Raw genomic sequence first — 16,261 nt, 5'->3', positions numbered from 1 at the left:
CTTTCAGTAGGATATATTTTGCAAGAAAGAACTCTAAGAGCCTATCTTTCCTATTGGGCTGCAGGGTCCCCCCCCCCCCCCCATGGATAGACTCCGGCACCTGAAGAAATTGCTATTCCTCTGTCTGCTCAGGACTTCATACTGGTCCAGTTTTGCTGGGGTGGTCCTAACCAAGATATTTATTTTGCTTCTTTGCAGATGTTAAAGCTTCGTAGCCTTTCAAGCAATGCTGCAGAGCAACCCCACTGCCCTTTGGTGGACAACTGGCGGCCTCTTCAGCCTCTCAATAACAGGATGATACGATCCCCATGCCAATAGAATTTTTGCTGAAGTTGGCCATGAAGTTGGGAAGACCACACTCATGTCACATACCATCTGCTGATCTTCCTCTGGATCTGCTGAGCTAGAAATTCTGAGCAATCAAGCAGATCAAGGTTACGAAATGAATCTAACCTCTAGAGGACAACCAAAAATCACTCTGGGAAAATTCTAACCTCTATATTAAAATATTAGATCTCTGTATGTAATCTTTGTTAGTGCAAGTATTTTAGAAATAATTATATGAAGCAAAAAAGTCACCCATCATTTAGTTCTTCAAAGATTTCCCTCTTTCTTTCTTTCTTTCTTTCTTTTTCTTTCTCCCTCCTTCCCTCCCACACACAACATCACACACACACACAACACACACAACACACCCATTGGTTTCTACTATCTTTTATACCCCTGTAAGTGAGGGATGCTAGAGAAGAAGTGAAATGTGTTTCTCTGTAATATTCATGTTCAAACATAACTTCTGTAGGAATCACAAAATGTACCATCTGGGCTCTAATCTTATACCCAGTTTCCTGGGGTTAAGCCCCACTGATGTCAGCATGACTTACTTTTGAGCAATAGGTATAGGATTGTGCTACTGACTATCCAAAATGTGAATTTAAAAAAATCATCCCAGAAGACTAACACTGAATCTGTTTCCCCTCCCCAAAATTGAAATTAAGGCCTCCAAACAATATAGAATGGGATAAAGAATTCTTCTATTGTACAATTGTATCTTAATTTCATGCTATATTATTTGAAATTATTATGAATCCAAAACAACCAGGATTTTGTTTAATACATAGGTAATCTTGGTCAATCTGGGAGGAGAAGGAAATGTTATGACTTGTTTAATTTTCAGTTTTATTGTATCATTCTCTGACACGTTAAAAATCATGTTCTGATCTTATCCTGATTTTATTATTTTGCAATTCATTTTGTGTGAGTGAGGTTAGTGTGCATTTTATTCAAGGCTGCTAAAAGAAATGGGATAAAATTTCATAACATAATGAAATTTGATTAGAAACCCATTTCAGTTTTGAAACACTCAGATGAATTTTGAAATGGGAAGAAATTTCATAAATTCAAACTCTTAAATGCCAACATTAAGATTTTTGGAATAGACTTTTGTATCTCCTGTTTCAGTAGATCTTCCCATGTTAGACATGGTATTAATGTGGGGTATTAAATTTTAAAAAATAATAACACTTCAAGAACTGGTGTCTATTCAGCATTTAAATTTTAGCCCATACATTTGTAAACATACTTTTTAATTTCAAATTTGAAAAGCATTTCCAAAAATTTTAATGAAAATATCAGTTGGCTTTTTAAAACCATCTTAAGGTTGCAATCCTATACACGCTTACTTGGGAGAAAGTCCCATTAAGCTCATGGGACTTACTTCTGAGTAGACATGCATAGGATTGCACTGTAAGTTGTTAATAAGTTATTTGCTGGGAGTTATTTTTCTTCTTGCTTTGGGCTTCTGCTTTGTAGTAAGAGCAATTCAAATAGTATTGTATGGTGGTAACATATCTGCTTTTGTAAAAGAACAAAAATAAATTTATTTATCTCTGAAGCAAAGTTTTTAGAACTCTTTCTGATGAACAGTAACTTCTGGTGAACATAAAAAGATTAAATGAAAGCTCTGTCTGTACTTGAATAATTTTGATATGGAAAAAGACTTTAAATGTCCACCATAAATTACAGATGAACAGCCATTTAGTCTAGTGTATTAAAATCAAAAAGAGCCATTTAGGACTAGCAAATATATTGACACATGAGCTTTTGGGGTCCAGACCAAAATTTGTCAGATACATCGACTCCTAAGTAGGTACGTACATGGGTACACTACACACAGAAAGAAAGAAAAAGTTTACCACGGGAAGTAAAAGGCCAAGAGACACCAATATATATCTGAGTCATTAATAACCATCTCTTCTGTTTGCATTTTGCCCTGCAAGATACTTTCATGTTTTTCTGTTAGCATCTTAGACATTTCCTTAGGCCGCCTTGAGTCCCAGTATTGGGAAAAGGGCGGGATATAAATAAATATAATATAATAATAATTCCTTCCAGGTAGAAAACTGAACACCGCCTAAGGACCTGTCAACTCCACAGACAAGAAGGGGAGCTCATTTTAAAATTTTCATGATTTTTATATGCCACATACAGTTTATTCCGTTGATAGTCTCCCCCTCACCAAGGAAGCTGGAACTTCACTGCAGCTAGTGCTGTACAGGAGAAAAGTGAACAGGAGATAAGTGGCCTTGTTGGCTTGGGCTTTGTACCATTTTCACTTTGCGTATGAGTTTCAGGAATGGAGCACATCCTCTAGCTCCTATGCCCCGATACAGAGGTAGGCAACCTGCCTTCCAGATGGTTTAGACTACAACTCCTAGAATTCCTGTCCATTGGCCATGTTTGCTGGGGCTTATAGGAGTTGTACTCCAAAACCTCTAGAGATCACTGGTGTGTATGTGTGTGTCCACCAGCAATTTACTCTGAGCCGGCTGTGTTTGGAGGTCATTAGGAATACATGACGTTGTGGCCATCCAGCAGGCACCCCGGAACTTATCAGGGAAAAACTGGATTTCCTGAGACTGCTTAAAGTCCAATTCTTGTCCTTAAGTCAGGTTCTCCCTGCTATAGTTGCTGTGTGCCCCAACCCCCGCATTGACCTTGGGTATGCTAGCCCTGCCCGGGGGTGTGCCTTTCACCCTGACCCCGGTCAAGGGGTGTTTCCTGTCTCCTGCCCCTGTGTTTCCCAGTACAAACCAAGTAGTGTCTACTCAGAAGTAACTCCCATTCAGCTCAATGAGGCTGGTCCTCTGAATGTGCACTTCAGAATTTACAGAGATCCCCCTCAATTGAAATAGCACATTTTAAAGCACTAATTCCCTAAAGGCTGTAAAGCACTTTACCAAGCTGTGATTCTCCATGGCTTGGTTTATTGCCTTCAGAACTAATTCACACCTTGGTTACATCGATCCTACACACCATTGGGTTAGAAAGGGGGCTGCTTCCCCCTGTGTGTCTTTACCAGCACAAACATAAGTGTGTCTACTCAGAAGTAACTCCCATTGTGCTCAATTAGGCTTGTAATTAAGAAGAAAGTGGGGGAGAGCCTGCGGGGGGGGGGGAAGCATCTCTTACTGGTTGAGCAGCCCCTGCCAGTCAAATGACGTTCACTCCAACCCCCCCCCCCCCATACCCGGAAGTATGTTCTGTAAAGCGACTTAGAATTGTGCCATGCACTTGCTCATGGAGCTCTGCCTGGACCAAAACTGGCTCCTTGAAAAATGTGGGTAAGCCACTCCTTCCTTCTCCTTCCGTTGTTGTGGAGACACCCTCCAGGTTGCCCATCAATGCCCTCAATAGGTTCTGTTCTCAGCACTCTGCAAACACAAGTAGGATGATAAACAGCTTCCTCTTTATCAAGAACAACCGTTCTTGTAGGAAAGCAAAGCAGCTTAACAAGACTTCTTTAAACAGTATTTTTATTGAGTTTTTATCACATATTTTCAATGTAATCAGTAAGCACATAAAAATATTCTAACAAAACACAACTATTACATAGGAAATTCAATTACAGCCAGCTGGGATCACAGAAGTTTAAATGTATTAATAACCTGATATTTATCCATACAAGTTTTTCAGGGGTTTAAGATTCAGTTGTAATTATCAAAATGCATCTCTCCATATCTGTCCATGACATGATGGTGGCTTTTTTCTGGGAACCTTGTTTGTTGATAAAGTCTATGAATTTATACCAGATTGGAAGTTGTCAGATTCTTTCTGTTGTCTTTATGCCTTTATCTATTTAGTTAGTTTTTCAGCCAATACAATATTCCAAAGGTACTTATACCACACAATTATTGATAGATCTGCAGAGTCTTTCCAATTCTTAGCTATTAACTGATGAGACCCTACCATCATAAAGGTCAGCACTGTTTGTCTGGTAAATGTTAATCAGGACCACTAAAGATAGATAGTAGTGCCAATTTAGGACCCATGTGAACCTTCACTCCTGTTATATTACAGGAAAGGCCTCCCTCCGGAAGCTATGCATTTGTCCACATCCCCACCACATATGATGGTACGTACCTAATGTATTACACCCCCTCCAACAGTTCAGTGACTTCCACATGCTCCAATATATATTCAGAGATACAGAATAAAATAAGAGCCGCACTTGGTGACACTGAACCACACCAGGCAAGTATCAGAGGAGGAACCAGCCTGTTCCATTATAGGTTCCTTACAAGTACATTCAGTACACCACTAGTTTTTATTATTTAATTGTTCACAAGCTAGTTGCCAGGAAAATGAAGCGTAAATATATTTTCCCCTCCTCAAACTTCTTTTTTAAAGCTGTATGCCTTTTTCTATTATGCTCTGCCTCTGACTCGCCAAAAACCACAAAGCTCCAGTGAATTGCAATGTGCTTTATAGGTGTCCTCCAATCTCTCAAGAAAATGCAACTTTATAGCTGGATCATTTGTTATTCCTTACAATAAAACAAACTACAAACATACGTTAGCCATTTTGACAAAAATGCCAACAAACTACCATCACCTTTAACCCCCTGTGCTTGAAAATCACTAGAAGGCAAAGATATATTTGCTTCATCTTTATGAAGTTATTGGAAAAGACCATTTAACATACATTTAATTACAAACCTGAACATATTTTTCTTTAGAAATTAACCATTGATCATATGCCAATTAATATGTGCTCGAGGGTGGCCAGATGCAAAAGATGGCAGGGCTCCTGCACCTTTAACAGTTATGTAGAATAGGGAATTTCAGGCTTTTCAGCACTGCTCAGTACTAAGAGAGGGAAAGGGGCTTATCTCTAATGTGCTGCAGATCAGAGATAAGCCTTTTCCCTTCTCTAGGGGCTGGGCCTGGGACACAGGAAAAAGATGGCCTGGGAAAGAAGCTTGGTGGGCCAGATTGGGGTGGGGGGACTCCTCACAGGCCATAGTCACCCTGCAGGCCATAGGTTCCCCATGCCTGTAATAATGCATAACCTTGACACTCTTAGAAAGGAGAAATAATGGATCAGTTCAATATGATATATTTTTATGCCATTGTTCTGTAAAGGATTCTCAAATGTATTAAATGGCAGCCACAATTTTTCATTAATGTTTGGAAGCAAGCCAACTTGCATTTGTTTAGAAATACTTCCATATTTACACAGTGGTGCAAATTTGTCATCTTGCTGGCAACCATTTGTCTTGGATGGAGTCACAAAAATCCTCCAGAGTACAACATTAATTATACAAATGCCAATACTATTTGCCACATGCAAAAGGAAAAACATGGCTTCACCCATTGTGACCTTTCCATATTATACTCCCACTATCTTCGGGAGCAGCCTGTCTACGGCAGCACAATGCCTTCTGGGTTTGGTTGATGATATCAGTAAATCTGAATGAACAGTGCAAAGCGCAATCACATTTGTTGAATGCCCTCAGGACAACTGAAAAGCTGGAATAATCATGTCTGGTCCAACAAGTGTGCTGTTTGTAAAAGCTTCCACACACAAAACGGAGCAATATGAGAGATGTACAGTGAGTTCAAAACCAGAATTCAGGTCATGCATGGCACTCAGACAATGCCCCATTGAAGACCACATGCTATTTCATGCTATTGCAGAATAGAAAACAATAAATAAAAAACTCATTGTCAGATATAACAGGTCGTTTCCTCAAGACAAGACAAAGAAACAAAAAGAATTCAGGCTGTATCCTCTCTTAATCCAATTGAAAAAAAATGACCTTCAAGCAACCTTCCTCAACCTGGTGCCCTCCATATATTTTAGACCACAACTCCCAGGATTCCTGACCACTGGCCAAGTGGCTGGAGCTCATGGGAGTTGAAGTCCAAAATATCTGGAGGGCACCAGGTTGGGGAAGGCTGCCTTAAAGAGATCATGTTTGATATTTGTGTTCTTGGTTTGTTTCAGTACATACAATGCAATTCTAATCATATTTACTCAGGAGTAAGTCATGCTGAGTGCAGTGGAATTTACTCCCTCAGGACATGTGCTTAGCATTGCAACCATAGCCCATTAAACACAGTGGAACTTACCTCTGGGTAAGCATTTATAGGATTGCACTGCAAATGTGTGAGAAAATGCCTCTTTTAGAACAATGAAACATTCCCCACTATTACTGTGATCAGGCAGCGGAGGCTGGTGGCTCCGGTGTCAGCGGGGAAGCAACTTGGATAGCTCCTTTAGAATTCTGACTGATCCTGACTGCGGCCTGGAGCGTATTGCCCGCCCCACTGACATTGGAGCCACCAGCGTCCGCTGCAATCAGGATGCTTCCAGCTCCTAGCGCCACGAATCAGCAAGCTTTGTGCAACCCTTCCGTCTGCCGGGAGATGAAGTCCAAAACATCTGGAATGCACGAGGCTGGGGAAGGCTGCCTTGGGTGGGTCCTGTGTGTTTCGCTCTGTGGCCTGTAGATGGAAGCAAAGCTACAAGGACCTGAACTGAACGATACCTGCCAGTGAGTTTAAATGAAGAGCAAAGTCTCCCTCTTGACGTCAGTGGTGGGCAATTATGGCAGCGCTTTCTGTACGAGATAAAAGTCCTACACTGTACAAGGCTGTGCGTTTTTGTATGCTTTTCACTGACGTCGTGCTCTCTTTAATACATATATATCTTTTTAAAAGGATATCAATGGTATTTTATGACAAAGGATGTGAAGCATCTCCCCGTAGACTCAACAGCTAGAGGGAGCTGGAGGTCGTCTTATCAGCAAGTGAATCCGAATCGTTGGACGGGGGGTGGACTTTGCAAGGATCAGCCAGAACAGAAAGGACAAGACCAAAGGGTAGTGCAAGGAGGCCCAGCTTGCAAGTGAGAAGCAGGCCGCCAAGGAGAGATTATTCACTGGAAGCCCAAAGAGTGAAAGATCTTGGTGTTCCCTTTAAAGGTGGAAGTTTACATGAATAACTCTGGGATGAATGGAGGAAAAATAGCAGATGCCTATGGTAACAAAATGTCTGAAGCTCACCCAGCACGGATTTCAAATAATATAACTTGCCTGGGCTGTTGCAGATTAGTTTTCATTTTATGAAAAGGGGTTAAATGGGAATAAACTACAGTTAACCTATGCATCTGTCTGCACATTCAAGAGCACCACAAACAAACAAAAAGCTGTGGACTTTGGCACAAGTATACCTACCGCAAAGTAAGAATGTACAGTAAGAATCACTTTACTGGATCAGAACAAGGCCCATCTCGTCCTCCATTCTGTTTCTAAGAGTGGCCAGATACGTGCTTCTGGAAGCCCATAAGTAGGACACGCCCCTTGGCGTTCATAATCATGGCCGCTCCTTGTTCTGTTGACTAGACCAGAACTCTATGAAGGGCAGCATTGCCTCAGAGGTCATCTGTCCGGGGCCTCATGCTGGTGCTGGGTGAGGCTAGAGCCCAAAGTGGGTGGAACCACCCCATTTCTCTCTTTCTTCCACCTTTTCTTCTAATGTGGCCACTTACCCAAAGAACAGGAAATTCACCACCAAAAAGGAGGACAAAAGAGGGCACAGAATTGCATAAAATTTGCATATGCTAATTTACACATAATGATGGAAATTTAGGGGGGAAATGATTCTAATGTTAATAGAAATACAATACATCTCATAGTGGGTTAGAGCATGACCAAGTGGCCTGTCTGCGTGTTCAGTCTGCGGTCCAGGTGCTGTTGATGGGGCAGCTTCAAAGCCCCATGTTAATAGAAATACAATACATCTCATAGTGGGTTAGAGCATGACCAAGTGGCCTGTCTGCCTGTTCAGTCTGCAGTCCAGGTGCTGTTGATGGGGCAGCTTCAAAGCCCCATGTTTCTCTTCTTCTGGTTCTTTAGCTTTAAACTAGACTTGGACTGGACAGCCCTTCAAATAGAGGATTACTTCAACCAGGGGACAGTCCTCTGACAGCCTTTCCAACAGAGGACTGTCTACTGTAAAGCAGGACACATGGCTACCCTACTGCTCTCTCTCTCTCTCTCTCTTTCCTCCTCACACAGTGGGCTACCTGGAACAGATTGCTCTCACCAGAGACCTGACCTGTGGTCTAGAGACCTTTTCCTGTGGTGCTCCAAGATATGCTGCTTCTGAACATAGAGGTTCTGTATGGCTAGGTATCATAGCTAATAGTCCTTGATAGACTGGTCCTCTATAGATGTTGGGCTCCTTCACACGGAGCTTTTACATGGCTATTGAGATCGCTCAATCACGGAAGTTTGTGGGCTCTTTAGATGACGCTGTGAACCTCCAGGGCATCTCCTGCACTAAATGACCTTTGTTCCATTTTTAAGTAGATCACAGATAATGAGCTATCAAATTACCCCGTTGGGTTCTGCTTGAGTTCCCTCCATGAAAAGAGGAAAAGGAGCAAGAGGAGTGAGATCAGTGAAAGATAATGGAAGACTCAGATATGGGCAGAAGCAGGGGGGAAAGGAAGCGCGTGAAAAAGGGAGTTGTGATCCTGCATTTAGAACGGAAGCAGAAAGCCCAGTTTTAAATGCAGGGTTTTATGCTGGTGTAGAGATGCCCATAGTCTAACTGGGTCTTTCAAGTCTGGCAGATCTACTCCTGAAGAGACAAGACCCATAATCAAAGCAGAAGGCCTGGTTGTAGAGGCAAAGAATGCTAGCATGGGCACAGGTAGGATGGATGGTATTGTAATAAGAATGCTGTTTGCGTGTCCAGTGGAGAAAGAAGCATCCCTAGGGTTTTTATTTCGCCAATAGTGAAAGATGTCTTTTGAAGGTGAGAAAATGCTTTCTTAAATGAGCTTTGGCTGCTTAGTGCCTATTAGCTACCACACACACACCTGTTTGGGTGGAAGCTAAAGAGAAACAGTAGGCTGTTTCAAAATACTCCTTAAAGGAGACAGAAGTTAGCAGTTTTTGCAGTTGGGTCGTAGGAGGACCCAAGGGTGTGCTGTTTGTATCTGGAAGGAGAAACAATGCTGCTTTCGAGTCTAGCACTGTCTGTGTTTGTCTGCTCCTCCTTGCTCAGTTTGTATAATCATAAATATGCAAATATCACACACATTGCCAGAAGTCTCTAGTTCTCTCTCCTTACAGGAGAAATTGATTAAGTAAAAAGCTGTGACTTGGAACTTTCCACACTTGGAGAAGTGTGGAGTGTGAAACAGTATATTCTGTAAAGTATGAAACTTCCTTTTTTGAGAGGTGAGTTACTGCAAAACTGTGATAACTGTTAATGAAACTGGGTAAAGCGAGAGCAAAACAAGTGCAAACTAAAACAAAGCATTAGTAGTATTAATATTCCCTTTGTAAAATAACTACAATAAATCCATCTGGGCCCAAAGCATCAGAAGCCATTTTTCACAGATATGTACTGGGAAGATGTATTGACAGAGAGATATTGTGTCAGGCTGGCTGTGATCCATCAAACAATATCAAACCACAGCCCCATGATAATTGAACAAAACGTTTAGTTTGTTTTTGAGCTTAATCCGACTTAGCTGTTATTTATAGAAGGATTAAGAATAAATTATTGTCTGCCTCCCTGTATTTGCCTCTTGATTTGATCTTGCTTACCCATCTCCATTTGAATATTGAAATCATGGACTGGCTGTGAAAAATAAATGACATTTATTGCCAAAGGGAAAGCTGAGTTAGTCTGTTGAAGCAAATCCAAAGTGTCTTGTAGCACTTTAAAGACTAGCAGATTTATTGTGGCAGAAGCCTTTGTGGACTACGGGCCACTTCATTGGATGCATGAAGTTTCATCCTCGCTTGGCAGGCATATATATGCACACATGGGTATAGAGCAAGGGTGGGCAACTGTATTGGCCCCAGGAGCGTAGCCAAGTCATTTGCAGTGTTAGAGGGGCCTAGAGATCCATAATGCTTGCTTAAGTTCATTATTGGTGCAATTCCCTTGCTAGTAAGCCTCTGAGCATGTGAAGATGAGTCAAAGGGCCGATAATAGCCTTCTCAGCACATTCCTTGCTAATGAGGAGAATGCCATATCAGGCCATGCCTGAGAAGTGAAGCTATGCGTTATGCTGAGCTGCAGGTGGCTGTGCTTGAGAACCAAGTGCTGTTAGTTTAGGCTGGGAATGGACGCTAGGAGGCGCTTGCTGCTGTTATGCTGCCTCGTGGCTGACATGTATTGTATAAAACCCATTGTGCGCAATGGCTCGTGGTTCAGAGAAGCTGCCTGATCCAACCATTGGTTACGCCCGTGTGCTGTAAGTTACTCAATAAAGTACTCCTTTATCAGTAAACCTGGATGTGATTTATCACTATCTTGGCACCTCTAACCTAAGAGTTCAACGCCCACTGCCGTGGCGATACAGCAACACGTAGCTGCAGGCTGCATGTGTCCCCCCCTCCCCGCCCCATGGCTGTTTTTGTGGCCCCTGCTGTGTTTCCCTGCTGCTATTTTTGGGAACTGCCCAGGCAGCTTTGGCTATCATAGAAATAAAAAAAATGAATGAATGAATGAATGCTGCAGCTGGTGAACTTGCTGCTGCAATAGCACAGCAGCAAAAATTGGAGCAATTTTGCAGGAAAGACGGCATGCAGGGAGCGCTCATCTTGTTTGCAAGCAGAAGCACGCTTCTGGAAGCCGCCCAGAAGCTCCCCACTCTCCTTGTTTTCCTGCAAGATTGCTGCAAGTTTAGCTGTTGAAGCAGCAACAATGACAAGCACAGCGAGGGCAGTGGTGGTGGAGGGGGGATGAGGCCCCCAGTGGACTCGAGAAGCAATGTGGCTCCTTGACCCTGGAAGTTGCCCATCCCTGTTATAAAGAGAAAAAATGGGCCAAATGGCAATGAAATGCAAAATGTACCATCTGTGGCAATTCTATGTAAATTCTATGCTTTACACAGAATTGTGGCAGACTGTACTTTTTGCATTTCACTGTCTGCCAACTGAGGATGACACTTCATGCATCTGATGAAGTGGCTGCTAGTTCATGAAAGCTTCTGCCATAACAAATCTGTTCATCTTTAAGGTGCAGGACTCTTTTGTTATTGATGTTTATTTCAAGACTGTTAACTGTATTTGTGTGGAACTGACACGGATGGCTAAGTGCAGCAGGAAGCACGTTAGGTCATGTAGAGGCTGATGATGTTAATTCCCTCAGAGTGCCCTCCTTTAGCCCTGACCGTTATAATGTTGCAATGGTGATGTGGAGCTTGTATGAGCGAGGACTGAAAGCAGGAGCTGATCCTTTCCTTGTGTATGATTTTGTATTGGGGAATAGTGCCAGAGACGGAAGTTTCTACAGGAGCCCTTCCCCAGCCTGGTGCCCTCAAATCTGTTTGACTGCAATGCCCATCATTCCCAGACAGCATGGCCATAACTGTGCATGTGGAGAGAGGAATGTCTGCACATGTGGAGAGAAGTGGTGGGAGGGAGGGCTCACAGGAGAGCAGGAAGCAGGAGAGAAGCAAATGGTGCTCATTCGCATGAGGAGAAATGAAAGGTAACCGTCATCTCAATGTAGAGAGCATTAGTTGCCTTTTAGTCCAGTTAAAATCAACAGGATTGAAGATGGTGATGGCGGAAAGCATGACTAATGCTCTCTGAATCCTGGCCATTTTCTTTTGACTTACCTTTTTTGTTATGTCTGAAAAGCTGGTTTTATGTTTTATTGATTGATTAATTGATTGCATTTATATCCTGCCTTTTTTCTTCTTGCAAGGAACCCAAGGCGGCTTACATTATCCTCCTCCTCTCCATTTTATCCTCACAACAACCACCCTGTGAGGTGGGTTGGGCTGAGAGTCTGTGACTGGCCCAAAGTCACCCAGTGAGCTTCCATGACCGAGCGGGGACTAGAATTCGGATCTCCCAGCTCCCAGTCCAACACTCTCACCACTACACCACTACACTAAACTGGTTTTAGTGAGAATGTTTACTATATTTAAAGCCCAACTCTTCTTCTTTCCAAAAATACAGCACGTTTTCTGGTGGAAATCTTCCTGACTGCAGTTTTACAGCTGCTAGGCCTCAGTAAACAGGTTTGGGAGAATTTGTGTAGAGATCATGAAATGGTAGCAAAGTGCATTAAATACAAACCTGGGCAAATCTTGGCACTTTGCATATGAAAGGCTATATTATTGCACTGTTTAATCCAGTTGCTTCAACTCCTGCCAGGATACAACCGTATAACTTCAACTATTACAGTGCAGGGAGATGAAAAATGCTTCGGGACATTTGCCTATACATTGGACAGCGAATATATTAAGCACAGATTTTTTAAAGCATATTTAACCCACAGGGAAACCAAGGTTATCTATTTCATTTCTTCAACAATATTTCAACAAACCCAGTATCTATATGGAGATTTTTGAAATTCAGTGGGACACACAAAAATGTATTTCCATTTGAATTGGCTGTATTTATAATAAGCTGATCTCAATATGCAAAAGATCACTGTAAGACAGCTTAGCTCCTACAAAAACATCAAGCAAATTATGTAATACATATACACGGTAGAGGCTGGTGGCTCGGATTTTGGTGAGGCTTTGAATCCATTCTGGGTTTTAGTCAGAACCAGCCAGAACTCTAAAGGTGCTATCCAAGGTGCTGAAACTAATTTGGGGAAGGGGTTTCAGAACTTTGGCTAGCTCCTTTGGTGTGCTGGCTGGTTACGACTAAAACCCAGAATGGATCCACAGCCCCACCGAAATTGGAGCCACCAGCCTCCACTGCATATTCCGTATTATGAAATGCATGAACATAAGAACCAAAGAAGAGCCATCCTGAGTCAGGCTAAAGACCTATTTAGCCCAGCATTCTGTTCCCACAGTGGCCAAGCAGGTGGGCATGAATGCAACAACGCTCTCCTGCTTGTGTTCCTCACAAGTGGTATACACAGCCATACTGCCTCTGAAACTGGAGATAATAAACAGCCTTCATGATTAGTAGCCATGGATAACCTTATCTTCCATGAATTTGTCTAATCTCCTTTAAAAGACATCTGAGTTGGTGGCCATTGCTACATCTCGCGATAGTAAAGTACTACCTGGTTGTACCAGGTTTGTGAATTCCCACATGCCATATTGTTTGTGTTAACATTTGCCTACAAGGCAAGCAATGAAGGAAGCTTTTGTAAATCTGAAGAAAGTTGTTTCTGCCGCCCCCACACGTTATGCCACTGATGTGACACAATGATTTATGTGCGTGTGGTTTGGCAGGCTTGTAATTTTGTGTTTGTGGACTAGTATTGTAAACATGCTTCCTTGCTTACCCAGGCCCTATTTGCCCTCAAGAGGGCTTACTTTCAAACAAGTTTGTTTAGGAATGAAACTTATTTTGTCTTGTGTAAGCAGAGCCTAAGCTGAGCTACAAATTATTGCTGCTTCATTCTGGAACTCTTAACAGACTTGACAATGGGATCTCCTGACACTTTTTAAACTTAAAAGCAGCTGGGGGGGGGAGGTGACTCCACTTTTGATTGCAGCAGTGGTCTTGCCACCCTGCATGCCAGTTCCTTGATCGAAAGGGCCTGCCCCCTGAGCTGCTATTAGCTCTGCTGGAGTTAAAATACAACCACCCATACTATGACTGCCTTTTTTCTTCAGATGGGCTAATATTATTTATTGCATTTACATTTATATCCCACCTTTAATTTCAAGGAGCCCAAAGGGGGGTACATGTTCCTCCTCTTCTCCGTTTTACCCTCACAACAACCCTGTGAGGTAGGTGAGGCTAAGAATCAGTGACTGGCCCAAAGTCACCCAGTGAGCTTCATGGTCAAGTGGGGACTAGAACCTGGGTCTAGCACTCTTACGACTACACCAAAGTGGTGCTCCAGAGTGGTGTAGTGGTTAATAGCAGCTGTACCACGGCATCAATCACAATTGGATACACATACCCCAGTGGATGTTTCAAAGTTGTTATTTTAAAGATGGAGGATCTGGTCACAGAACTCCTGTGTTATGTCTGTTTTGGCCCAAGAGGAACTTCAGACCCGCTCCTGCTTTCCCTGCCAGAGCGGAGTCCTGGAAGTAATAACACATGAGTGCCGTCAAGCAATGCAGACTGCTTTCTCCCTTCACTGAGCCCTCTCAACCATAGTCCACTGTCACAGAGTAGGCACTAGGGGGCAGGAAAGCTGCAATTTCCAGCAGGCACACCTTTCCCTTCAAAGACATTCCACTGTATGCAAGAGGAGTATGGCACACAGCAGTGTCACTATAGGCTAAAAGCCCATGAAAGCACCCATCAGAGCTGTTGCACCAGGAAGAACCCCCTCTGGGCCACTAGTGCTGCACAGCACTGACGCAGGACCAGAAATAAGTCCACGGCATGGGATCTAGTGAGCCTGGATGGATTGGGAGCTGCTAGCGCAACCCTGCTCAGTTGGTGGAAATGGAAGCAAGAATGCTTGGCAAAACTGGATGCGTCTCTGCACCACTTACCAGATGCAGCCATTAGCTGTGGCGACATGCCATGTTTTGCACTGTAGCTGCTGTTGAACAGAATCAGGGTGTCATTGCCAGACGTTGCCAACTGTGGTGTACAGTGGCGGGTGCTTCCCCCCTCTCAGCGTAAGCAGCCCTCTGTGCTGAACATGCAGTTAAGTACTGATTGAGTGTTCATTGCTGTGCAAGGCAGAATGATTCACCATGGACTGGAGCAGCACACAGTGTCAACAGCTGACTCGATGTGGCTTTGAAATGTTTTGATTGTACAGTGCGCTCTCACAACCAACTAATTCCAATAGATAGTGCAGAGCATCCAGTTGTCTAAACTGTTCTCCACTGTGCTGCTCCTGTCTTTTCAGTGCAGTCCTTACCCTCATATGCCTGCTTCTGTATGGGCCCTCATATTTTTGCAGGTTAGGCACATGCTATTATATCTATTGAAGGAAGGCCATTATAATATCTGACTACTTTTCCCTCTGCCGGCCATAAATCTTCTCAAACATTTCTCATTGGGTGGGAGAACATCCATGGGCAAGTATCTAATGTTAGTCCTACTTAGAGTAAACTCATTGAAATTTCAGTGGGTCTACTCTAAGTAGGACTAACATTGGATACTACCCTATGCTTCCTCCCCAGCCCCACACGTATGTGGTGTTTAAACTTGTTATCCTGTTTTATCTTTTGTCTTCACTGCTCTGAAATCTGCTCTAGATGTGGAGTGGTATATAAATATTGTGGATAAATAAACAAGCAAGCAAGCAAGCAAACAAACAAATAAATGTATTTGACTCCAAATTTATATTTCCTGGCTACATCATCTCTGCTGCAAATGTTCATGGAATGCTGGGACAGACTTCACCATGTTGTTCTTGTTACATTTCTGAAACATGGAAGCTAAGCAGGGTCAGCCCTGGTTAGTACTTGGGTGGGAGACCTCCTGGGAATCAGGCTTCCTGCACTGAGCAGGGGGTTGGACTCGATGGTCTTGTAGGCCCCTTCCAGCCTCATGATTCTAAGGATTATGATTCTATGGAAGTAACACAATTCTTACATTGTCACATGTCTAAGCTACTCTTAAAACATGAAGTGAAAATATTTAAAATACATTTACTTTGAAGGGATGTGGGTTTAAGGTAATTTTCCCTAACCTGGTGCCCTCCAAATGTGTTGGACTGCAATTCCCGTCATTCCTAGACATGCCTGGGAAAGGGCCATAGCTCAGCGGTAGAGCACATGCTTTGCATGGAGAGGGTCCTAGGGTTGATTCCCAGCATCTCCAGACAGAGCAGGGAAAACCCGGGCCTGAAGTCATGGAGAGCCGCTGCCAGTCAGTGTCAACAACAGGAGGACCAATGGCCTGACACGGCATACAGCAGCTCCCTGTGTCCCCAAATCCTCACTTCTGAAACTGCTGTCAGCTTTGCTGAAGGGGAAAAATATACATATACAGACAACATGAGAGGGCACAAGGCTGGGGAAGTCTGGCTGAGGAATGCGTCTGTTGTTCTGA

General features: G+C 43.0%; 1 protein-coding gene across 1 annotated transcript in view; it reads left to right on the top strand.

The window, feature by feature from the left end:
- Positions 1-1,940, top strand: part of CA3 (carbonic anhydrase 3) — a 34,298-nt gene extending 32,358 nt beyond the window's left edge. The window contains exon 7 of the mRNA XM_084849211.1: positions 199-1,940. Coding sequence (XP_084705337.1) covers positions 199-318 — 120 coding nt within the window. The 3' untranslated portion in view covers positions 319-1,940. The remainder of the gene's footprint in view (positions 1-198) is intronic.
- The last annotated feature ends 14,321 nt before the right edge of the window (positions 1,941-16,261 follow it).

The sequence above is a fragment of the Heloderma suspectum genome, chromosome 4 (assembly GCF_057233095.1).
Source record: "Heloderma suspectum isolate Gila_16-S chromosome 4, 16-S_ref, whole genome shotgun sequence".
In the NCBI taxonomy this organism is placed as follows: domain Eukaryota; kingdom Metazoa; phylum Chordata; class Lepidosauria; order Squamata; family Helodermatidae; genus Heloderma; species Heloderma suspectum.
This window is presented reverse-complemented; position numbering and strand designations above follow the sequence as displayed.